The sequence below is a fragment of the Monodon monoceros genome, unplaced genomic scaffold, assembly GCF_005190385.1.
Source record: "Monodon monoceros isolate NGI ecotype Baffin Bay Population unplaced genomic scaffold, NGI_Narwhal_1 Super_Scaffold_9, whole genome shotgun sequence".
NCBI classification, from domain to species: domain Eukaryota; kingdom Metazoa; phylum Chordata; class Mammalia; order Artiodactyla; family Monodontidae; genus Monodon; species Monodon monoceros.
The window spans coordinates 53,984,550-54,008,759 of record NW_021703786.1 but is presented as its reverse complement, the minus strand read 5'-3'; the positions used below and the strand labels follow the sequence as shown (position 1 = coordinate 54,008,759).

Genomic DNA, 24,210 nt, shown 5'->3' with positions numbered 1-24,210 from the left:
GACTCCTGATTACCTCGCCACCAGCCAATCAGAAGATGTCCGTGAGCTGATCACACACCCTGCAACCCTCTCCCTTATCCTGTCTTTAAAATCCTTTCCCTGAAAGCCATTGGGGAGTTCGGGTTTTTTAAGCACCCAGCTGCCTGGTCTCCTTGCTTGGTGCCCTGCAGTAAACACTTTCTTTCACCACAACCCGGTGTCAGTAGATGGGCTTTACTGCACGTAGACAAGCTCTTAGTGAAGGCAAATCCGATCTAGATAGTTATAGATAGATTGGAAACTTTGGTGATAAATTCAATTGAAAGATTACCTTCCTTAGCAGTGGCTTGGGGGATACAGATGAGGGCATTATCTTTCCAGGTCAATGCCAGAGGAAAGGAGAGGAAAAGAAGGAGAAAGGGTTTCATGTTTAGTTAAAGTATGAAGTCTTGATCGATCATCTCAGGCAGAAGCTGTCTTCCTGAATGTCAGCGACTTCTCTTCCTCACCAGTTTGATTCGGAGGTCTCCAGCCCTTGTACAGGACCAGGCGTTAGGTGGGTCTTCTTCTGTTGTGAGAGGCATATCCAAGGTTCGAGTCCCTGGGGCTTGACTGCTATCAGCATAGTTGGGAGGACCTGGTACAGTCCCTTCCTAGGAGATTTAAGGGCAGTCTTTGCTCTTACTGATTCCAAATCAGATGGTGGAAGACCACTGGGAATGTTAATTTGTTGAGTCATAGCCAGATGTTTGAAGAAACTAGAAGAATTCAGGACCCAGTCCAGTTTACAGGTATATGACAAAACCTCAAAGACAGTTAACAGCACTAGAATCTAATGTCTACAAAGGTGCAAATAAAATTATTCCATGAATAATCCAGTTTTTCCCAGCGGTCCCAGCTTAGAAGTGGCTTCTGGAACACTCTTTCCCATTGTGCCCACTCACCTGGGTCCAGTACAAACAGGCAGGGCCTGAGGTCTGTCACAAAGGAATTTGTCCCGCGTTGCCTGGGGCCCAAAGTGGAGGAGAGCAGGTCATTGGAAAGACAGAATGATCTTTCTACATTCTCTGTAGAAAACATGTCAAATCTTCATCGCATGAAGAAGCAAAGAGTATGAGAGTATGTGGCCCAAAAGTCAGAAAGTATTATGGTGCCAGGATATTAATTAATAAAAATATTATTTTCCTGGATTTTGTGATATTTGGGGTATTTGTCGACTGCTACGTTTTGAATATGGTGTCCCCCACCAAATTCACATGACCACTGTCACCCATTTCGGCCACCAGTAGTTTTTATTTATGGAAGTGGTAATGGTTTTCATTTATGATCATAAGTTAAAGTTTGCTTTTTAAATAAATGCATATAAGTTTGTTTAAAGGAAATCAGGAAGTAAGGCTGGTCCCAGGCTAGTCACACAAACACTGAAGGCAAAAGCAGCTGTGTGTTTGGTCAGTCAGCTGATACGACACTGATCCTTTGCACGTCTGGTGCTAAATGTTTGCTCACATGGCTTCCCCAGGGAGGGAGTGTGACCAAACGGTGACGTTGAGTGCGCTGCATTCCATGGGGCTGCAAGTTCTTCTATTCCTTACCCCTGCCACCCATGGAAGGGATACAACCGACCCTTCACAACCCCGCGCAAGAGCCACCTCCTCTCTGAATTCTCTCAGGGCCTCAGCACATACAGGCCAGATACGCGAGGACACAGATGGAGTCTATGGAGCGCTCATTGTGTGCCAGGCATGGACTAAGTGCCTTACAAGCCTTAGCTCATTCAATGCTCACAACAACCATGTAAAATAAGTTCTCTTATCAGCCACACCTCACAGATAAGGAAACACTGAAGCTTAGAGAGCGCTGAGGAACAATATTTGCCACCCCAAATGTGTCACTTTGGCATGAGGATTCATTTAGGCCGATTCTTTTTAAGAAACATAAGATGCGAAGTTTTTGTTACCACCCCTCAGCTGCCGCAAAGTTTGTAGAAAAAGGGCCTGTTCCAGGCAAAGAGCCGTGACCAGTGATATTTGCAGGAGAACATGGACTAGGTGTGGTGAGGGACACCCGGCAGGGCCTAGAGATCAGAGTCTGCTCTATGCCCAGCAAGCATTTATTTGCCAAACAATTACCCTCAACACCCTCTTCTGTCTTTAGCTGAAGGTGGTATTTAAGGTGAGGGCTTTGACCATTATGGTGAGTTAGCTCTCCTGGGTCTCTCCCATGTACCCGTGTTGTTAAACTCTTGTTAGATTTTTCTCCTGTTAGTCTGTCTCATGGCAATTGAATTCTTAGACCAGCCAGAAGAACCTAGAAGGGTAGAGGAAAATTTCTTCCTTCCTCAACATCCATGTTGTAACCTGTGTCAGAATTCCCTTCCTCTTTAAGGCTCAATAATATTGCATTGTATGTAGAGACCACATACTCTTTACCTAGTCATGCGTCGATGGACACTTGGGTTGCTTCTATCTCTTGGCTGTTGTAAATAATACCATGACCACGGGTGTACAAATACCTCTTCAAGTCCCTGCTTTCAATTCTTTAGGATATATACCAAGAAGTGGAATTGCTGGATCACACGGTAATTCTATGTTTAGTTTTTGAAGGAACCTCCATGCTGTTTTGCGGTGTCGATCTCAGCCGACGTAGTGATGCTGTTTGGGAACACCTGTGGGCACCCATGTGGGCCTTTACCTTTCATGGAAGCCCCACAGGCCTTTCCCCAGCTGGAGCCAATGCTGTGTCTGCACACGCCCTTCTGCTTCTTTTTCTTTTTTTTTTTTTGTGGTACGCGGGCCTCTCACTGCTGTGGCCTCTCCTGTCACGGAGCACAGGCTCCGGACGCGCAGGCTCAGCGGCCATGGCTCACGGGCCCAGCCGCTCGGCAGCATGTGGGATCCTCCCGGACCAGGGCACTAACCTGTGTCCCCTGCATCGGCAGGCGGACTTCCAACCACTGCGCCACCAGGTAAGCCCCTGTCATTGGATTTTATGTAATCAGAATGCTCCCAGCCTGTGCTCACTTGTGTCTGGCTCTGCTCAAATGTGAGGCTCACTGATGACCTTGCCTGTATCTGTGGTCCCTTTGTATCGCCGAGGTCTGGTCCATTGTAGGCATATCACCATTCGTTTTTCCTTTCTCCTGCTGGTGAACATTTGTGTTTTTTCCAGTGCGGGGTTATGATGGGTAAAGCTGCTGTGCACACGTGCACATATTCTCACATCTCTTGGGTAAATATCTAGGAGCAGAAAAGCTGGGACGCAGGAGGGATAGATGTTTGACTTTACTATGTACGATCCACTGTTTCCAACGCTGTAGTATTTTACACTCCCACCTGCAATGAATGAGAGTTCCAGTTGCTCCCTATCCCAGTTAATGAGGAAACGGTCCCCATGTCCCTGGTGTCAAAGAGGGTGGCAAAGAATTTCCCCTTCTTTTCCTCCTTTCTGCTCCAACTGTGCCATCTGTCCCTTAAATCTGGTCAAATTCCAGGCATCTAGTGGGGATGGAGGGTAGACGGAGGAGGCATGTGGCCTCAGTCTATGGGAACATCTCAAAGAAGTCAGTCTTTGCAAATTCTGGGACACTCAGGCAAGCACAAGAAGGGAGAGAGGTGCAGACACGTGCACGGCCCCAGGGCACCTGCTACCCACGCGGTGCCTGTAGGGCCCTTAGCTGATCATCCAGGCTTGACTGCGGGGCCCTGTCTCTAGCAGACGGTGAGAGCCTGCTTGACCTCAGCTAAGTATATTGTCCCTATGTCTTTCCTCCCTGCCCCCCTCCCCGACCCAGCTGATCCCGAGTCTCTGTTTCAGTCAATCATTTCCTTTAATAAGGTGCTGGAGCCAATTAAAGACAGTTTATTCAATATATTGCCCCCACCTCCATGTCACTTGGAATGTTCTGTTACGTCCAAGACTTCTCCACTCCCCATTCTAAAGCCCAGAATCCAGGGAGAGAAGAGAAGGGAGAAATTCCTAGAGAGGAGGGATCAGAAGCTCCCAGGGCATCATTATACACAAGGATAAGGTGACTCTGGTGCGACGTTTTCTGTTTGCAAAACATTTCTTTCTACATGATTATGATTTTTTTTAAAGATTGATTTATTATTTGCTGCACTGTTTCTTAGTTGCAGTACACAGGATTTTTTAGTTGCAGCATGCATACTCTTAGTTGTGGCATGCATGCAGGATCTAGTTCCCTGACCAGGGACTGAACCCAGGCCCCCTGCATTAGGAGCATAGAGTCTTACCCACTGGACCACCAGGGAAGTCCTGATTTTTTTTTTTTTTTTTTTTTTTTTGCCGTGCCGGCGGCATGCGGGATCTTCATTCCCCAGCCAGGGATAGAACCCATGCCCCCTGCAGTGGAAGAGCAGAGTCCTACCCACTGGAGCACCAGGGAAGTCCCTACGTGATTATGTTTTTATATGAGGAATAGAATTTTAAAGGGGAAGAATACCTTTTTGAGAACCTAAGTAGCCTCATATGGCTCAGGATACCACTAGTGAGCTGTGTGACCTTGGGCATGACCCTTAAGACTCTCTGAGCCTCAGTTTCTCTGTCTGGAAAATGGATATAACCAGGCTTTCCCAGCTCCACCACCAACCCGTGCACAGGCAGCACCGTTGTTCTCTGGACACTCATGACACAGCCACACGCTCACGGATAGTGTCGTCTGGTAGCTCGCTGCAGTGTGAATGTGGTCAGGATCTCTGAGCCTACACGAGCCTCTGTGAACTATTCAGTCACGGGTGGAGCGCAGAAGGAGAGTGGAGGGAAAGGGTACGGGGTGAGGATCACCCACTTCCCTCTCCCAAGTATCATCCTCCACTCTCCTCCCTCGGCAACCTACCTTTCTCCCTTTCTCTAAACCCACTTCCTCTTGCTCCTGGCTCCTCCCCATTGAATAAGTGCCAAATTGCTTTGGTTTCTATTTCTTTGTTAAGTCCTCCCCAGTGCAGAGGACTGCCCTGTCAGTGTGCAAAGTGGCAGCGGCCACGGAGACGGTGGAGAGATGGCCTTCGGCGGCGCCCAGCCTCCCTACCTGAGCCCAGTGAGTTCCGGGGCCGTGGGTAGCCTCAGCCAGGGGGAAACAGCTGTGGGGCTCTGAGGAAGCAGCTCGTGCAGGTGGAAGTGGGTGGCATCCCAAAGAGAACACCACAAGGGCAGAAATGCCAGCTGGGGCAACCCTGACACAACTTCTGCTCCGCACCCATCTCCCTGGTGCCGTTCAGGGCTGGAGGGGGTGAGCATCACCAGGATTTGTGCATCTGACAAACGCTTACTGAGCTCTCTCCGGGTGCCTCTCCTGTTCTAGGTGTTCAGTGGGGGAAAGAAGGGCCTAAGTAACAACTAGAAAAGTGATGGCTTTTTTTGCATGAAGGGAGAAGTAAACAGGGCTTCTGGGGAGATTAACAACCCAGCACGGCAGTGAAGGGCATTTACCTTGAAGGTGGCCTCTCTGGGGTCAGCCATTTACTAGCTGGGTGACCTCAAGCAAGTTACTTTACCTCTCTGAGCCTCCGTTTCTGCATCTGTATAATGGGGATAATCCTTAAGTCACTGCCCAGGGCTGAGGTAAGGATTAAGTGAGGCAGCACGTCGAGAGAGCTTGAATGGTGTCTGGCCCACTGTGGGTGCTCTGGAAGTGTTTAGAATTGTTACGAGTCTGGGGGCAGCAGGGAAGGCCTCCCAAGGAGGTGTCTGCTCCCTGAGGGGTGAGTGAACAAGGCAGGGCAGGTCAAGGGTGTCTGAGAGGGACCATCTCTGGAGTTAGGGGGGGAGCGGGGCTGCCCCTGCACTGTGGGGTGCAAAGGGCTGCTTCTCTGCCTTTTTGCTTTCTCTGGGGAGCCCCTGTAGCAGGCGGCCTTTTTAAACCCTCATCATCCCCGTGTCGTACATGGAAAACTGAGGCTCAGAGAGGCGGCGGCCATTTGTCAAATGTCCCCAGATGGTAAGTGGCCGAGGAGGGAGGTGTCTTGATCCCCCCCCCCCGCCCCAGAGGAAGGAGGTGCCCCAGAGAGAGCACTGCGGGAGGACGTGGGCCCGCAGGAGGCAGCCCAGGCCCAGGAGGATTCTGTGGTCACTGTGTCCTGGGCCGGACCCTGCAGTAGGAGCCTCTCCCGGCCTCTGCTTCCCAAGAGGCCGGCAGGTGGGCTGACGGAGCCCTTCGTGGGGAGCGGGGGTGGGTGGAAATAGGTGCTGGGGAGCTGCTGGGGGGCAAACAGGCCAAGCCCGCCTCTGCAGGGGCCCCGGCGTGGCCTGTTTGCTCTGGGCAGTGTCCAAGTGCCACTCCGTCCATCTCGTGAGGGCTCCCAGGGTGGGGCTGGAGGAAGCTGGGCCACCAGGTGGGTGCCTCCACCATGGCCTCGGGGTCAGAACATGTCACCTGGGCCTCTTGCTCCATCAGATGGGCGACCCGCAGCCCCTTCCAGGCCCTGACGTTTTATTATTCTGATGACCGTGTTTTTACTTTCTAACCCTTGGACTCAAAAGCCAAAGGTTTCAAATCAGAAGGAAACTCCTTCTATGGGAGCAGAGAGTCAAAACAGGGCCTTGGAAGTCCAGGCCAGAAAGAGGCTGGGTGCAGGCCTCACAGGCACCCGGAGCACCGTCCAGCCTACGTAGCCACCCTCTCCCAGGCCAGCCATTGGCCTGAGTACCTGGGACCTCACTTCCTCCAAAATGCAGTGGGAAGGTCCTCTGCCCTGCCTGTCTGCTGAGGAGGGCACGCCTCCAGGACCTGCCTCTGGAGCCCCCACCCTATTCCTCGCCCACGCCCTGCCGGCCTCATCTGGCCCAGCCCCCAGAGGGCCAGGAGGGCAGCTGGTGTCACAGTCAGGACAGGACTCGCTGTTTGGTCCAGGGGAACACTCGGTGAGCCAGGAGCGAGGATGTTCTGGGCTTCATCGTGAGAAGCAGACTGTGTGGTGGTTAAAAGCATGGGTAAAAAGCATGTGTGGCTTTGGGCAAGTTATGCAACCTTCCTGTGCCTATCTCCGCATCTGTAAATGTGGCGCTAATAATGACCAGGGTCGTTGTGAGGATAACAAGATAACACAGACGGGGAAGGTTGGCCACCAGAAGGGCGGCAGTCCCTTTGGCTAAAAGCTGCCCCCTCTGGGTGAGCCCCCTGTGTCAGCTGTGGTTGGGTGGCCTCTGTGACACTGGGCCTCCAGAAGGGGGCTGCCCACCCTCTGGCCTGTAGGGCCTGACTCTGCTTTCCAGACCAGATAGGAAGAGGAGGAAAAAATCCTCAGCCTCCAGGCACAGCCCAGAGCTGAGAGCAATCCAGCAGAAAGATTAAGTCATCCTTATGCAGATAGCTGCTATTGTCAAGGCCTTCCAGCCAAGGGCTTTCCACTTAGCCTTTCACCTAATTCTCTTAAGCACACTGCCAGGCTGGCAATGCTATTGTCTCACTGTTCCGGAGAGGGAATTGGGGTGCAGGCAGGTCAAGTGACTTGTTCAACATCAGAGCTGCCAGCACAGGGAGCTGGAAGGTGAGCCCAAGCTGTGGGACCATAAATCCAGCATAAAAATCCATCCTCCTAAGTCATACAAAGCAAAAGCATGTGCTGCTGTTTCCTGCTGAGGTCACACGCACACGCACACACACATACACGCACATACACGCACAGGCGCGCACACACACATACACACACACACATACATACACGCACACACACACACACATACATGCACGGAAGGGTCCTTGGCCAGCCAGGCTTAAAACAATACAAATTTATTCTCTTACGGTTCTGGAGGTCAGAACTCTAAAATCCAAGTGTCAGCAAGGCTATTTCCTTTTGGAGGCTTCAGGGGAGAATGTTTCCTTTTTTTTTTTTTTTCTGCAACTGTTGAATCTCAAATGTTTTCATCTTTTTTTTTAAGTGGTTGTTCCATTTTATTTTTAATTTTTTATTTTTTTGGCTGCAGTGGGTCTTTGTTGCTGCGCGTGGGCTTTCTCTAGTTGCTGTGAGCCGGGGGCTACTTTTCGTTGAGGTGCGTAGGCTTCTGGGTGCACGGGCTTCTAACTGCGGTGGCTTCTCTTGTTGTGGAGCACGGGCCCTAGAGCACGCAGGCTTTAGTAGTTGTGGCATGTGGGCTCAGTAGTTGCGGCGCACGGGCTTAGTTGCTCCGCAGCATGTGGGATCTTCCTGGACCAGGGCTCAAACCCGTGTCCCCTGCATTGGCAGGCGGATTCTTAGCCACTGTGCCACCAGGGAAGTCCGAGAATGTTTCCTTGCCTTTTCCAGCTTCCAGAGGCTGCCTGCTTGCGTTGGCTTGTGGCCCCTTCCTCCTCCTTTAAAGCCAGCAGCTTCTTGCTTCTGTTGTCACATCTCCTACTACCAATTCTCCTCTTCTGCCTCCCTCTTTGAGGACCCTGTGACTACACTGGGCCCACCTGGATAATCCAGGATAACCTCTACATCTCAAGATCCTCAACCTAATTACATATGCAAAATCCCTTTTGCCGTGTAAAGCAACATATTCACAACTTCCAGGGATTAGAATGTAGACATTTTTGGTGGGACAGAGGGGAGGGTGGTAATCATTTAGTCTACCATACCCTCCTTGGAGTCAACCAATGTTAGCAGTTTCTTTGAATCCTTCCAGAAATGTTTTATTCATGGTAAGTAAATATATGTATATAGCCTTCCCAACCCATTTTTTAAATAATACACGTGGCATCATTCTGTATCAGTTCTCAAAGTCCCCTTCTTCCTCTACTCTTCGTGTTCAGGCTCCATAGAATCCATTGTATGGAAATACCGTAATTAATTTCACCATTTTCTTCTTGGTGGACTTTTGGACTCTTTCCAATGTTTTGCAATTATAATGTGGCAGTGAATAATCTTGCCTTTAGGATTATACTCAATATGAAGTAATCTTGTGTTTCAGAATTTGAGGGCACCATTTAAGACAACAAAATCTCACAAAGCTTTTCTTGGGGGAAATCCTTCCTTAAGATTAACCTGTACTGCCCGCCCCCATTATCCACACATGGCTTCCTCCATTCTGCCTCCTTCTGTGCTCTGATGACCCCATCCCAACACACTCTGCTTTCAGTTCTTTATACGTTAGTGTGAATATGCTTAAGGGAAGGGCCCACACTTGCCAGGAGTATGCATTTTAAGCCCTGTCTGTCATGATGGTGTGAAAGGCTCTTAAGAGAACTTCAGGCTTCAACAAACAAATGAGGGGATTCTTTTTCCAGGAAGTACGGCATGCTGGTCTATAACTGTGTCAGGCTGATTCTACTTCCTCAAAATCACTGGCATGGACAGAGACAACAGAAAGAACTCAGAGATGTAGAGAAGCCGTGATTTGCTTAAGGTCACCAAAGTATTTAATGGCAGAGTTCAGACCTAACCTGAGGTGCCACGAGAGACACCTTTCCCAAAGGTCCATGGAGAGCAGAGTCTGTCTGAATGGGATCCTGGTGTTACAGGTTATCTCCCAGGGCAAGCTGTGCACATGAGTTAGGAGGGGTTTCTCTGGATCCTGAGTGGTTGTACAATTCAAGGACATAGGCTAGGACTGAACTGGGCTGGTGGGTGTTTTTTGTTTGCCTGCACAGTGTTTATTTTAACTCGTTGCTAAAGCAAATTTAGAGAGAATAGTATCATAAACAACATATACCCGTCATTCAGTTTCAACTCATGACCTATCTTGCTTCATCTCTACCCAACCCTACTTCCCTTTCCACTTCTGGATTATTTTGAAGCAAATCTAGATATATCATTTCACTGCAAATATTTCATTATATGTCTCTATAACAAAGGAACTCTTCTACAATCCTTTTTAAAGGATTTTTCCCCCAGAAATTAGAAAGTTTTACTGAAAAAAAATTCCAGATTTTGGTCTTCTCCTAAAGACTTGGAAGCTCTGCCAACACTGGACCTGGATGGTAATCACTGGTTACAGCTGAGTGGACACTGCCTCTTTAGATAAGGAACATGATGTCTACTTTGCCTCAGTCCCTACCACTCCCTATTGTACCCTACCTGGCCAGCTCACCTATATACCTCACCTGCCTGGCTCCTGTACACATTTAATTTTTTTTAACATCTTTATTGGAGTATAATTATCTTACAATGGTGTGTTAGTTTCTGCTTTATAACAAAGTGAATCAGTTATACATATGTCCCCATATCTCTTCCCACACATTTAATTTTTGTAAGGAATTCACTTAAAGGAGAAGGTAGAAAAGACTTGAACAACTTGAAAAATGTGAAAATTGACTAGGAGATAGAACTGTGTTTAAGGCAGTTTGTAGAACCACATTAGATAAAAGGCATTCAGGAAGGAAGCTTTGAAAGTTGAGACATAAGCAATTTAGGAATTTTGATTAGAGACCAAGGTGGAAGGAAGCAGAGGGGCAGTATAGAGATAACCTACTATGTACCAGTCTCTTCCACAGACTTTTTGTCACTCAATCATCAATCTCACTCAGAAGGTGGGATTTATCTCTATTTCACAGATGAGGAAATTGAGGCAAAGAGAAGTTAAATAAACTTCCCAAGGCTGCTAAGTTAACAAGGAGCTAAATTAGGGTTTAAATCTGGAGTATGCCTGGCTCTAAAATGAGGCATCCCTCACAGTAACCATGGATCCTTTATAGAGGCTCAGGAAAGAGAATGTGACAAAGTCATGCGGCCCAGGAGGGGTGGAGATGTCACATTAGGATTTTGGAGGATGCCAAGGGCCTGGGGGAAGGAATGGGAGCCCAGGAGCAGGAATAGAAGAGGGGGCTGCCCCGTGGTTGCAGAGAGCACCCGGGAAGAGGCACTTTCTTGGAGGGCAAAGGTCACGGTCACCACTGTTCTCAGGGTGGGATGGGCAGGAGAGGGGAGGATGCCTTCTTCTTGGCCTGCTCAGGTGAGCAGAAGGTTTATCCTCGGGAACAGGTTGGTGGGTCTCTTTGGTCCCTTGGGCCCCCTGAGTCCCCAGCCAGGGGACTTTGCTAGGAACCTGGCCTGGGGTCCAGCAGCCCCCTCCTCACTCCCCTGGTTCCTTCCCATCTAAGGACTGTGCACATGCCACTTCTTCCTCTTAGCAGCTGTCACACTGTCCCTGTCACATCCTCTCAGAGCCGGAGGCATCTCCTTCTCACAACCTCAGAACGTCTGTGTAACTTCCTCGCTGCAGGCCTGGAAGGTCCATGGAGCAGAGCCTCAATCTGTCCTGCTCACAGCTGCACCTGGCCCCTAGCCCAGGGCCTGACACCCAGGCCAGCCCCCAGCAAGTGCTGAAGGGGATGGAGAGAAGCAGGCCGGCCCGCTGACCACTGTCTCCTCCCGCAGGTCATCCCCTTCACTGGGGTAATCCAAGGGGGTCTCCAGGACGGACTTCAGATCACCATCAATGGGACCGTTATATATTCCAACGGAAACAGGTACCTGGAATTGTTGTTTCTCGCAGCCTTGCCCCTGAGCGAACCAGGGCGCTCTCAGCTCAGGTTGGTCCACCCAGCATCCTCCGAGCTGCCCGCACCTGGCTCAGGGGATGAGCAGGGCCCGGCCCCTGCCAACAATGCACGGCACTCCTGCCATCTGCCAGTAGCGCCCAGGGCACCATTAACCAGACTCCCCAAAGATGGGGGAGGGGCCAATGAGAGCTCCCAGTCTAAGGAGGGAAGCAGGCCAGCCCAGAGGCAGAAGTTCTAGGACTGAGCATTGTATGCTATGACCCAGAGTTGCAAAAACATCACCTTCCTTCATTTCCTATAGCTGCCCTCACCTACTTCGGAACCCTCACTTGGTCTGACGTGGAAATAGTTAAACTTGCCATCAAAGTTGTAATTTGGTCTCTTTCAGTTTCAAGCTCTTTTCTGGAAAATGCTAAGTCAATTCAAAAAATAAATATCTTAGCGCTGTTTCCAGCGCTCCTCCTAGCTCCCAAGGGGGCTTCCCAAGAGAAGAGCTTGCACGTATTCTCAGAGGCAGGAGGGTCCTCGGATGCTCACGCAGCCCTGGCTGACCTCTGCTGAGGTCCGGGTGGCTCGGGGGCCTGGGGACCTCCTGGATCCTTTCAGGCCCCTCCCAGGCCCAGCCCTACCCCTGCATCTAGATTCTAGATGACTTCCTCTGCCATTGTTTCCCCTCCAGGTGGACATGGCCACACTGACCATGGGACTTTGAGAGCCCTGAGTGCCCCCAGGGCACTCGGAGGGAAGTGAGGCACCCAGATCCCCCAAAACTCTGCCAGCATGGGAGTCCCAGACCTCGACTCTGAACTTCCATTGCTTTCTCTCTCCCCCTTCCTCTGACTACCCTTTCTCCCAATGCAGGAGGGCTTTCTATTCCCACCCTGTCTAATAGAATCTCTCCCTACCTCCGAGGGTCCCCCTTCCAATGGGAGCTTTTGCTCTCTCCCTTCCCTGGGGCAGGAATTTTCAAAGGAACACAGGAATGAAGCCGGAGGACCGCAAAGAGAAAACTACACCCAGAGATATTTCAGAAACACTATTCTCCACTTTAAGAGGAATAGGGACTTAGATTTTCTCATTCCAGAGTCACTTGGAGCTTCCTTTCCCTTTGGTATTCCCAGAGGGAGGGCGGTTGGGCTCAGGGCCAGGCCAGTTTCCCGCAGGCCCCGCTGGCTGAGGGTTCACGGCGTGCTCCGGTGTTGAGGACGGCATCTAGGACACAACCCCCGTAACCGAGAAAGAGAACGGGCTCTGGGGACTTCCCTGGCGGTCCAGTGGTCGGAACTCCACACTTCCACTGCAGGGGGCACAGGCTTGATCCCTGGTTGGGGAACTAAGATGCTGCAAGCTGTGCGGCAAAAAAAAAAAAAAAAAAAAAAGTGGAGGGGCTATGCAGGTAGGGGCTCTGTCCATCGAGGGCCACCCTTGGGTGCAGGGCAGTGCCTGGCTCTGTGGGGCATGACATGGGAGCGAGGCGTGCTCTCTGACTGCTGTGTGTTTGTTGGGGAGACCAAAGTGACCCCGAGAGGCAGGCTGCGGACCACACTGTTGCTGAGTTCAGGGAAGGCGGTTAGAGACAGGCTCCTCGCTGGAGACCCTCAGAACCTCAGACTGGAACTTGGTTTGGGGACATGAGTGAGCTCCGTCTGGGAAGAGGCGGAACAAACATTTATTGTGCCCACTTTGTGAGCCAGGTCCCTGGGAAGATTCTTTTGTTTCAGTCCTCACCTTAGAGTCAAGGCTGTACCCAAAGGAAGCTGGGATGGTGAGGGGCTTCCTCCGAGGAGAGATGGGAACAAAGAGTTGCTTGCTTGGGGATTTCCCCTGGCCGCCTTGTTCATCATCCTCGAAGGAAGGCAGTCCCTCCCTTTCCAGGGTGCAGCAGCTTGAGGGTAGCGAGGTGTGGGTTCATTGCAAATGACAAACAGTGAAGAGCTGGGGTCTGGGTCCGGGCTTGCTGACCTCACTCAGGTCAGGTGGACACACGCTAACCTCTACAGGGGGACAGACGCGCACACTGAGGTCCCCACTCCCGGAGGGCTAGTGTTTATTCTATGCCTCCCCTTTAGACACCATCTCTGTAGGCGTCCCATCAATGTCACGTGTTCTTCCCATTTGTCCTCTTCTCTCTCAACTGAGCAGACGTGGGCTGGCCTCCAATGAGCGACCACTTGGTGCAAAAGGTTCTCACTCCTAGGCACATTTCTCGACTTCCATCTTGGATAAATTTCTTTACCCATTTTCTACTTATTTTTAGAAAATCACACTGTAAGGGCAAAATGTGGTAACTGCTCGAAAACATACTAAGTGCAAATCAGGTGAGCAAAAAAGATGGCAACAACTAAGGATGGGTACAAACCAGCCACGCAGGTTGTAGGCAGGATGCCAGATGGATGTCAGTCAAAGGCGTGAGACCCTGCTGTTCCCACCCTTGGTAGTAAACCAGGATACCGGGAGCACTGTCTGATTTCCCTTGGCCTAGGTTTGCTGTGAACTTTCAGACCGGCCACAGTGACAATGACATTGCCTTCCACTTCAACCCTCGGTTTGAAGAAGGCGGATATGTGGTCTGCAACACGAAGCAGAAAGGAAGCTGGGGGGCTGAGGAAAGGAAGATGCAAATGCCCTTCCAGAGGGGGTGTCCCTTTGAGCTCTGCTTCCTGGTACAGAGCTCGGAGTTCAAGGTGAGCAGGAACTCTCCTCTCTTCCCTTCAGCTGCCTGTCCCCCAGCCTTATCAGGCGCAGTGAATAGCGTTTAAATAGTCACGTGAGCAACACCTTTGTTGCTTGCAAGGATGCAGTCTCCTTACGCACCTCCACCTGCACCTACACGTGCACCTGTTGCTTCTTTTACTACGGAAATAAGCACTAGATAAGTCACCATGGTGCCCTTTGGCCTCCTGGGTCTTTAAAGTCCAAATTATTTCCGTTCCTCTGCCCTTCCTCCACTCCAGGACCCTGGTAACATTTGTTTTCGTTACATTGTTGCAGCCTTTATCCAGGTGTTATTAATGACTTAGTTTTGCAGGGCATTGCAAACTGCTTTTGCAAGCAGCGCAGTGTCTCTGGGCTTGGGGAGACAGGAGAAGGGGTGAGTACATCTGTGTCTATGCCTCTTTGTGTGAACATGGATGTTCCCAACCCCTCAACATGCAACCTGACGTCACCTCTCCTCTGCTCCCCAGGAACATTTGTATGCATATTTCAGTAACACCCCAGGTGACCTAAGATTAGAAAGACAAACCTACTGCAATAAACAAACAATCATAAGAACTAAAAAGCCAACAACCAGAGCCACGTAGGGATGGTGTTTGGATGCACTTTGGATCACAAGCATGTTCCTGTAGCTGGCGCAGCTCTGAAGGCTGATGCCCCTGACCTACAGGGGATGGATGTGAAAACTAGACACAGGCCTAAACTTCTAGAAGCAGGGGTCCCAGAAGCTTGGGTGAGTTCCCACCTGGCCAGGGACCCCCTCCTGGAACATGCACTCATCTCGGCAGGTGATGGTGAACAAGAACCTCTTCATGCAGTACGCACACCGCGTGCCCTTCCACCGCGTCAACACCATCTGCGTCACGGGCGCCGTGCAGCTGTCCTACATCAGCTTTCAGGTCAGACTGTCCACCCGGCACCCGCCCCCAGGGGCTGGGTGCAGGGCCCGGTCCACTGTGCCCAGGCCCTGCTGCGTGGGCCCCAAAGTGCCAGCCAGTCTCCTTTCCAGGTGGCTCTGGGGACACACCTGTGGCTCCCCCGTCCTGTCCTTCTTGTGTCGCTCTCTGTCTGGGACACCTGCTTCAGTCTCCCGGGCTCCTAGGCCACTCATCTCTGTCATTCCCACCCTGGTTAGGAGGCTGTGTGGTTCTAGAAAGACCCGAGGTTTGGGAATCAAACTGAATCCAGCTCAAATCTCCAGCTCTGCCATTCTCATGGGCTGGGGGATCTTAGACAAGTGACTTCGCCTCTCCCAGCCTCAGTTTCCTCACCTGTGGAAGGAGCAGGGTCTCTGCTACCCCATAGGTCCTTGTGTGAGTTCAATGAGGCGATACACATCAGAGGTCACAGAACAGCCTGCGTGGGCCACACCTGGGTCTATTTGACCCTCTCTGTGCTTTAAAATTTTTGAATGTGTTACCAGCATCTAAAAGGTCAGCAGAAGCTTTTTGTTTTGTTTTGTTTTAATTAATTAATTAATTTACTTATTTATGGCTGCGTTGGGTCTTTGTTGCTGCACGTGGGCCTTCTCTAATTGCATGGAGCGGGGCTCTAGGCGCGCGGGCTTCAGTAGTTGTGGAACGTGGGCTTCAGTAGTTGTGGCACATGGGCTCTAGAGCGCAGGCTCAGTAGTTGTGGCACATGGGCTTGGTTGCTCCGCGGCATGTGGGATCTTCCTGGACCAGGGCTCGAACCCCTGTCCCCTGCATTGGCAGGCGGATTCTCAACCACTGCACCACCAGCGAAGTCTCTCAGCAGAAGTTTTGCAAGGTGAAAAAGTTCTGGAGCTGGATGGTGGTGATGGTTGCCCAGCTATGGGAGTCGACTTAATGTCACTGAACTGTACACTTAAAAATAGTTAAGATGGTCAATTTTATGTGCATTTCACCACAGTTTAGAAAAAAAAAGGTCAGGCGATAGCACATGGTAATCTGGATTTCTGGTTTTTTGTGAAAACTGGAAAGATTGGGGTATGCTGGGCCCACATTCTGCAGGGCCCCAGGCCGCTGGTTGGGAGCTGTCAGCACCACTTTGGTATTTGAGTGTGTACCCTGAGATGGGAAGGCACACAGCAGGCCCTTGACAGATATGAGGCCCTTTCTCTTTGGTCCTCATCTCTCATATTCCTTCCCTCCCTAACTCCCCCTGTGGGGTTGGGGAGAGAGGAGAGAGAGACGGAGGTGGAGAGAGAGACAGCCAGCCTGCCATCACTCCCTGGAGCCTAACCTTCCCTCTGCCCGTCCTGGACACCCCCGCTCCCCCGCTTGCCTGTCTGTCTCCCTCTTGCCTGTGGCCCCTGCTTTTCCCCTCTTCCGCTAGTGCTTCTCTTCAGCCCATGGGACCTTTTGTTTTAACAGAACACCGGCGCAGCTCTCATCCCGCCCGCCTTCTCCACGGTGCGGTTCTCCCAGGCTGCCTGTTCCCCACCCAAGCCCAAGGGGCGCAAACCGAAAGTGAGTTCAATGGAGGCCTGGGGAGGCTGCGCTGCCAGCAGGAAGGACAGAGCACTCGAGACGCTGGGCCAGCCAGCACACCAGCCAGGGTCTCCAGGGCCTGTCATGCCCAAAGGTTCCCTGCCTCCATCCACAGCCCCGGGCCCAGAGCTGGGGACCTGGGAGCTGTCCTTGGCTCTTCCTTTCTCTCCTTATCTCTCCAGGGCACCAGTACCTCTCTTCCCAAAGCCACTGCCTTGGTCCAGGCCATCTGCCCCCTCAACACTCCGACCACGGCCTGGTTCCCCACGCCCCACTCGCCCACCACAGTGACCTTCCTATGCACAAATCTGATCACGTCCTCCCCTTGCTTTAAAGTCCTAAAGGCCCCAAGTCCCTCTAGATAAAGTCCAGATAGCAGGACCTGCAGAATCCTCCCCAATCTTGCCCCAGCCTCCCTCCCAGCTTCATCCCTCACCCAGGAAGCTCACGCAGCCTCCACTGCTCACTTGGGGCTCTCTCAGGCCACCGTGCTTTCTGCACATGCTGTCCCAGTGCTGAAAGCACCCTTTGCCACCCACATCCAGCCACTCCCAAATGGCCCTTCACAGCTCTCCTTAAGTGTCACTCCTCTGGAGCACCATCCCCGGAGCAGATCGCTGGATGCCCTCCTGAGTCACCACAGACTTTGGATATCTCTGTGCTATTCCAGTCGCCACGTCCTGCTATCATTGTGTCTATGTGTGTCTCCTCACCACTCTCCTCCCTCCTTCCCTACACCCACCAGGCCCTTTGTGGGCTGGGATTGTAGCTGGTTCATTTGTGTATCCCTAGCATTTTGCACAGTGCCCGGCATGCAGTAGGGACTCGCTTAGTGAATGTGGAATAGGTTTGCGAGAGGAACAGTCTGCCGGGTGAAGGCTGGGGCCCGGACAGGAAGGGGAGCAGGCCTGGCCCTTTCTTTGGCCACTTGAGCAGCGGGGACTGGGAGGAAGGCCGTCTCTCTACCCAGCCTCCCCGGGCCCAGCACGGCGCAGCTGGGGCACCTGCCTTCTGCCATGCAGACGCAGGACTGGTGGGGCCGCAGGCAGCCTTTGCAGGACAGCCCGACTTTGGCCCTGGCCTGGGGAGGACAGGGTGTGGTGGATACAATCAGCAGAACTGGGTACCATCTGGATTTTCTCTCTTGTTACCTGGGTGAGCTCGGGCAAGTTGCCTAACCTTTCTGAGACTAGTTGCCTCACCGGCAAAATAGGAGGCAAGGATGCCTCCCTCATTGTAAAGTCTTGAAGCCAGAGCCTGGCACACAGCAGGCCTTCGGCCAATGTAAGTTTTCACCTTATGGGTGAAATGTGGCACCGGGAGTAATGGCTTGGCCTCCGGGAGCTAAATGGTCTGCATCAGACACACCCTCCTCTCCTTCTGAAGGAGCCAATGGGAATGTTCCCCCTCCCCAACCCCCCTGCATAACCACAGTGTACCCGGGATGCTGGGTGAGAATCTGGGCACCCAGAAGGCTCAGGAGGGAGGCCGCGTGTGGGGAGGCATTTCTTACCACAGCTTCTGCCGCCGTGTTACCCTCGTGTGGCACCAGTGTCAACCACCACTGTGGTTTCTCATCCCCTTCAGCCTCCAAGGATCTGGCCGGCCGGCTCGGCTCCCATTGTAAGTGTCTTGCTCTCTCTTCGGAATCTCTTCACTTCGGCTTTTCCTGTGGGTTAAAAGGAGGAGGCGGAGTCAAGCATGGAGCCTCTCCCATTGGAGGGAAGGGCCGCCAAGGCCAGACCCTTGGGCCATCTGCCCGGCTGGGGTGATGGTGGGAGTTCGGGGTGCGGGGAGGGGTGGCTGGCCCTGATGAATCGGGAAGGAGCCCCAGTGGCCGCTGGTTTGCTCAAGGCCCTGCCACTCTGTGGGCAGCCACAGGACACCAAGGCCCCACGTTCACTTCTTCCTTCTGCAAAGCGAGGCTGTGCTAGAGAGATTCCCCTGAGAAAGATGCAGGCCACAGGCCACAAATGCAGCCATGTTTCTTCTCCAGAGAAGAAACACCTCTACCTGCCAATTTTGGGGCGTCTGGTCAGGCTGATGGGGCTGGTTACTAGCTCAAGATGACCTCACCTAAGAGGAGTGTGTTAAGTGGTGCCCTCTGGTGGCAGGTGGCAGTCTTCACACCGGTGAGAGCCGGTTATAATGGGGCTTCTTTCTTCCAGACTCAGACCATCATCCACACGGTGCAGAGCACCCCTGGACAGATGTTCCCTGTAAGTCTGAACGCTCTGGTCAGCTCACAGCCCCACCACGTGCCCCTTTCCCAAGGAGTGAATTCTCTAGGCGCAGAGTCAGGAAGAAAGCAGTTTAGCAAGGAAGATGGGGACATTTGGGGCTGGGCCCTCTGCTTAGGAGAAACGCACGTAAAACTCTCCTTGGGACAGTAGAGATTCTGGATCAGGCTGGATTTACCCAACGACCCAAGAAATAGGACCCTAGGGACCAACAGGAAAACTGGTCCTTCTGTCCCTGAGAGGGGAGTGCAGTGGTCCCAGTATCTGGATATGAGACCCTCCATCCTGAGGACAAGCCCCCAGGATGTCACTGCTGATCACAGGCTGAGGCTGCTTCTCCTCCTCCTGTGCCAGTGCAAAGCACACGGGGGGCCTGGAGTCAGTGGGGCTGCCCTTGGAGGGGTTGAGGGGCAGGTGACCATGATGGGATCCAGGAACACAGCAGGAGTCCTGCCAAGGCTGACATGGGGAGGAAGGTGACTGGGAGAATCCAACGCCTGAAGCCTCACGACCTCAGTCTCCCATTGGAGCATCGCCTCTAGAACGTGCAAGGGCGTGTGTGTGTGTGCGTGCGCGTGTGCGCACACTCCTGTACTGAATTTCCCGATCTCTTTTCAGCAGAATCCCATGATCCCACCCATGGCATATCCCAACCCAACCTATGTAAGTGGTTTCTCTGGGAGGGGTGGAGTTCTGGTTTGTGTTGTGCAGGGTTGGGGTAGGGGAAGAGGGGAGGGCAGCTTACAAAATGAAAAGCAGTCCCTTAGTAAACTGAAGTTCTGGAAACTTCCAGGTAACTTAGAAGACTTAGGAAAGGGGCTTTCACCTTGAAAATCGTCCCTTCACCATGAGCATATTACACGGTCTTCCCTTCTCAGCCCAAGCATCCTTTGTGTCCAGCCAAAGCTCTTTTCATGATAGTAAATGCCCGTTAATTTGAGGAATGCTGGAAAGTTTTCCTTTGCCATTTACTGAGCCAAGTAAAGATGCCATGGAGTTCTTTCTTGAAGATACAGCACAGTTAAGTCGTCGACTGACAGTCCAAATGCACAGAAGTTGTCATGAAGTTTCTCTTGCAGTGGCGGCTGCTCTGGCCGCTGCCGTCTGACCTGCCCCCTCCTCCCCACAGCCGATACCTTTCTTCACCTCTATCCCCGGTGGGCTGTACCCCTCCAAGAGCATCATGGTGTCGGGTACCATCCTGCCCAGTGCTCAGAGGTAAGACAGGGTTCCTGGGGAGAAGAGACACCCCAAGGTCATTCGGGCCATTCCCCCAGCTCGGGGCAGAGAGTCCATGGGAGCGGCCCATCCCCAGGTTCTACATCAACCTGTGTTCCGGGAGAGACATCGCCTTCCACCTGAACCCCCGCTTCGATGAGAATGCCGTGGTCCGCAACACGCAAATCAACAGCTGCTGGGGGTGTGAGGAGCGAAGCCTGCCCCGACAGATGCCCTTCTTCCGAGGCCAGAGCTTCTCGGTGAGATGCTGCAGCCCCGAGCTGGGAGGGGCTCTCGAGGGGCAGTGGAGTAGCGGGTGGAGGTCATCTGGGGGCACCTTGATCGAGACAGGAGCTGACGCCTCTGGGGTGAGGACAGGGCCCAGAAGAGGGGAAAGTGTTCCCCAAGTTACTGCTACTATCATTTTACTGTCACTGTCCCACATAAGGCAGGTGGCAGGTACCACCTGCTGTTACAGATGAGACTAACTCACACGTGCCGGTTACTTGCTAAGGTCACACAGCCAATCAGTGCCAAGTCGAACTCAAGAATGAGGTGTCATCCATTCACTCACTCACTCACTCATTCATTCAACAGTCATTTATCAGCTATTTCATCCAGGCCCACTTTGAGCAGCAAGTACCCCAGGTACTGGGGGGCAATGAGGAAACAGTCCAGGTCCTGCCCCCATGGAGTTTACAATCAAGGTCGGGGAGGAACAAGGAAACAAATGTACGGACAGATCGCTGCAGAACAGCAATGGGTACTACGTGGAGGGCAAAGTAGAATAAGAAATAAGTGAGCCCTGGGCAGGGGCCATGCTTCCTTAGGTGGGGGCAGACCTTGGAGGAGGCCCCAGCGCAGGCGGGACCTCAGTGGTAGGAGGAGGCCACCTTGCAAAAAATCTAAGGGGCAGCAGAGGGAGCTGATATTATCGCCGAGGCAGAGGGTCATGGTCGTGGCCTGTCTAGGAAGCAGGAGGCCCCGGGGCTTCTGGGAGAGCGAGGATGGGGAGGTGGCGGGTGGCACTGCTGGCGGCCCGGACGACACAGAGCTGGGTTCTCGGCCCTGACTACGTACTCAAATCACCTGAGAGCTTGAAAAAGAAAAAGCAATGCCTGGTCCCACCCCAGGCCCACGAGAGGGTGAGCCTGGACACCCGTATTTTTAAATACGCCCTAATACTCCTCACCCAGGGTTGAAAATGACCGATGTAGGGCCTTGTGGGTCATGGATTGTGGATTTTAGCCCAGGGTGTTGGTGTGTTTCAAGCCAGAGAGCAAGATACTTTGATAGCTGTGTGACCTTGAGCAAGTGTCTTAACAGCTCTGTGCCTCCGTTCCCTTATCTAAAATATGGGACTGCTAGTAACATTGATCTCACAGAGATGGAAGAAGGAAATGAAATCGAGTCTGTGACACGCTTAGGACATTGCCCGGTGCGCCGTGACTCTGCTGCTGCTGTTAGCTATGTGATGGGGACGATGGTATTTTAACAGCTGTGCTGCCACCGCCTCTGGGAGAATGTCGGGGTGGAAGAGACAAGTTAGGAGGCTGCCGCAGCAGGGGTGCAGACGCCCAGCACTCCTGTGTGCCGGGTCCTAGGGGCATGGATGATACAGGCCAGCATTTGTGTCCCTAGAGGCTCAGGGTCCAGCCAGAGGGTAAGGATAGGGGTGCGGGACACAGCCTGAGGGCGGCGCCTGACAGCTAGGAGGGGCTCAGGAGTTGGGGAAAGGCCGGGAAGGCTGGCTGCAGGAGGGTGAGTCCTGAAGGCGGAGTAGCAGTGATCCACGCGGACAAGGTGTGCAGAGCGGGGAGCCCAGGGGGACGGGTATTCTGGGGGGAGGAACAGAATATGTAAAAGCACAGGGAAGGAGAGCATGAGGCGTGTTCGGGGAAGAGTGAATCCTTCGGTGTGGCTCGAATGCAGGTGTGGGTCTTGCTTAACTAACGTTTGGGGAAGGTGGGAAGGAGGGAGGCAGACGTGAGGCTGCCTTTGGCTTTGAGGACAGTCCAGGCGGGGTACAGATGCCGGGGCCTCTCGTCCAGGTGTGGATCATGTGTGAAGGCTCCTGCCTCAAGTTGGCTGTGGATGGCCAGCACCTGTGTGAATACTACCACCGCCTGAAGAACCTGCCCGCCATCAACAGCCTGGAGGTGGGGGGCGACATCCAGCTGACCCACGTGCAGACATAGGCCAGCCCTGCCCTGGGCTGCTGTCTGGCTCTGCTCATCACCCCCACCTGCCCCGGATCCTGAGCTTTGCTGGAGAGACCACGTCCTTGGCTGGCTCTGCTTCCGGCCAAGTCCACCTCGTCCCATGCCGCTAGCTGTCACTCACGTAGGAGGCTGTATCCTCCGCCCCTCCCCTTCCTCCAATCTTTAACCTCTCCTCCTCCCGGAAAGCTACCCTGATGACACCCCACTGGTCCCCACCAACGGACAGGAGCCTCCTCAGCAGGGGGCTCTCCCCTTTCCCAGTGTCCTTCGAATAAAGAAAGAAAGAACAATGCTTGTCGGCACGTGTGCCTGGGATGGCCGTGGTTTGGTAACTGAGTTTGGAAACCTTCTGGAGTCTCTGGAATCGGGGAGGTCCAGGCTGAGGGAAGAGGGGGGAGAGAGCACGGGCTCACTTGGATCAGCGGGTGGTTCCTGACCTCTGGGCCTGCTGCCAGCGGGTCCTCCACAAACCCCACAAGGGTGTGGGAGAAAGCTCAGGCCTCTTGGACAGGCATCGCTGACGCAGGAAGCTTGGTGATGGAGGTGAACCCAGGAAATGGCCCCATGCTTCTGAGATGGGCCAAGGGCTGGGCTGGGCTCCCGAGAAGCCGACTCGGAAGAGTGGCCTGTTTGTGTGCTTCTGCTGTGGGTCCCCTGGTGTCAGGGGTCAGGGTGTGTGTGGGAGAAAGAGATTCAGCGTGCGGGGTTCTGCCAGTCACTGAGCCAGGGCATGGGGACCAGCTCTGTGTCCCCATGATGCCAACGCATCCTGCTAGCTCCAAGAATCCTGTCCTCGGGAACCAGGGTGGGGCTCAGAGCATCCTCAGACCAGCAGTACCAGCAGCACCTGGGGGCGTGAATCCCCGGCCCTGCCTCGGACCTCCTCAGCGCCTGCGACGTGACAAGATCCCAGGTGGTCTGCTGCACACTGGAGTGGGAGAGGCACTGGTCTAGGGGACTGTCGTGCAGATGCGTCGCTGGGACGCTGAGGTCGCATGCCCCTTTCTCCCCAGCTACCGGACCCGAGCAGGAGTGGTGGAGGGGAGAAGTGGGCCGGGGAGTCAGTGAGACAGAGGCCCAACCCAAGCCGGGAGCCAGATTTTGCCAAACCCTCGCTTAGCCCCTGGCTGAGTTCTTTCCTTGCTCTCACCAGGCTCAGTCCCTTGAGAAGCCTTCCCCGTGAAAGATGTGTGTCCTTCCCTCACTGCCAAGTCCTTGACACGCAGCCCAGCCTCACCTGTGCTGTCACCCAGGGCCCAAATCATTACTGGCCAAACTTTCACGAAACAGGCAGCCCCAGAGCAAAAGGCGGTGACTGCGTAAGACCGGGCTGTGGTCTAGGCCTTCGCTAAAGACCTGGCAGCCTCGCACCCCTGCCACACCCCATGTGAGACGCCTCCTGAGATGCAGCTCATGCCCGCAGGCCGGGCTGTGCTTCCTTACCCCCATCACGGGTCTTCAGATGTGCACAGAACTCCGTGTGCTGTCCCCATACCCGGTGGGCATTTCAGAGGAGCAATGGGGCCACGCTGATATGTCCCTTTGTGGGGGAGTTTTGTCCAGGCTGTGGCACCCCTCAGTCCCCAACTCTATACAGCTTAAGGCTGCTTTCCCTCCAAAACACCCACACGCACATACAACGTGGTTAAAATAAAATGCATTTCGTATAAACATCTCCATCAAGGAGTCATACAAGGAAGGCTCAAGAGGCAGACTGGGGTTTGTTTTTTTTACATACAGAGGCATAAATAACTGTACACAGGCCGCCAAATACAGAGTGACGTGACAGCGCCTCCTGGTGGTCACCCAAGTGGTGCAATCAAGGAAGTTCCATCCTTCTCACCCACTGGCCAGGCCTGGCACTGCAGATCTAGTCTCCAAGGGACCGGGGAGGCCCATCTCTCCATCACCCCGGCAAAGGGCTCACT

The 24,210-nt window shown here is 53.0% G+C and overlaps 2 protein-coding genes across 6 annotated transcripts in view; one reads left to right on the top strand and one right to left on the bottom strand.

The window, feature by feature from the left end:
- Positions 1-4,875: 4,875 nt before the first annotated feature.
- Positions 4,876-22,572, top strand: LGALS9 (galectin 9). Of its 5 annotated transcripts, none has more exons than XM_029211006.1 (11): positions 4,878-5,032; positions 11,289-11,380; positions 13,896-14,097; positions 14,917-15,027; positions 16,486-16,581; positions 18,190-18,225; positions 18,771-18,821; positions 19,464-19,505; positions 19,972-20,060; positions 20,158-20,320; positions 22,112-22,572. In XM_029211006.1, the coding sequence occupies exons 1-11, from the start codon at positions 4,994-4,996 to the stop codon at positions 22,256-22,258; spliced, it is 1,068 nt and encodes a 355-aa protein (XP_029066839.1). In that variant the 5' UTR covers positions 4,878-4,993; the 3' UTR covers positions 22,259-22,572. The 5 variants fall into 5 exon arrangements, with proteins under 5 accessions (XP_029066843.1, XP_029066839.1, XP_029066838.1 ...); XM_029211005.1 differs by having other exon boundaries at positions 19,461-19,505; XM_029211009.1 differs by lacking the exon at positions 16,486-16,581.
- Positions 16,902-24,210, bottom strand: part of NOS2 (nitric oxide synthase 2) — a 44,543-nt gene continuing 37,234 nt past the window's right edge. The window contains exon 27 of the mRNA XM_029211004.1: positions 16,902-18,271. Coding sequence (XP_029066837.1) covers positions 18,257-18,271 — 15 coding nt within the window. The 3' untranslated portion in view covers positions 16,902-18,256. The remainder of the gene's footprint in view (positions 18,272-24,210) is intronic.

Excerpts from the sequence above, each read along its gene's own strand:
- LGALS9 (XM_029211005.1), top strand. The coding sequence starts at position 4,994 with ATGGCCTTCGGCGGCGCCCAGCCTCCCTACCTGAGCCCA. Across the intron at positions 11,381-13,895 it reads ATATATTCCAACGGAAACAG|GTTTGCTGTGAACTTTCAGA; the intron begins GTACCTGGAATT and ends CCCTTGGCCTAG. Across the intron at positions 20,061-20,157 it reads ATCCTGCCCAGTGCTCAGAG|GTTCTACATCAACCTGTGTT; the intron begins GTAAGACAGGGT and ends GCCCATCCCCAG.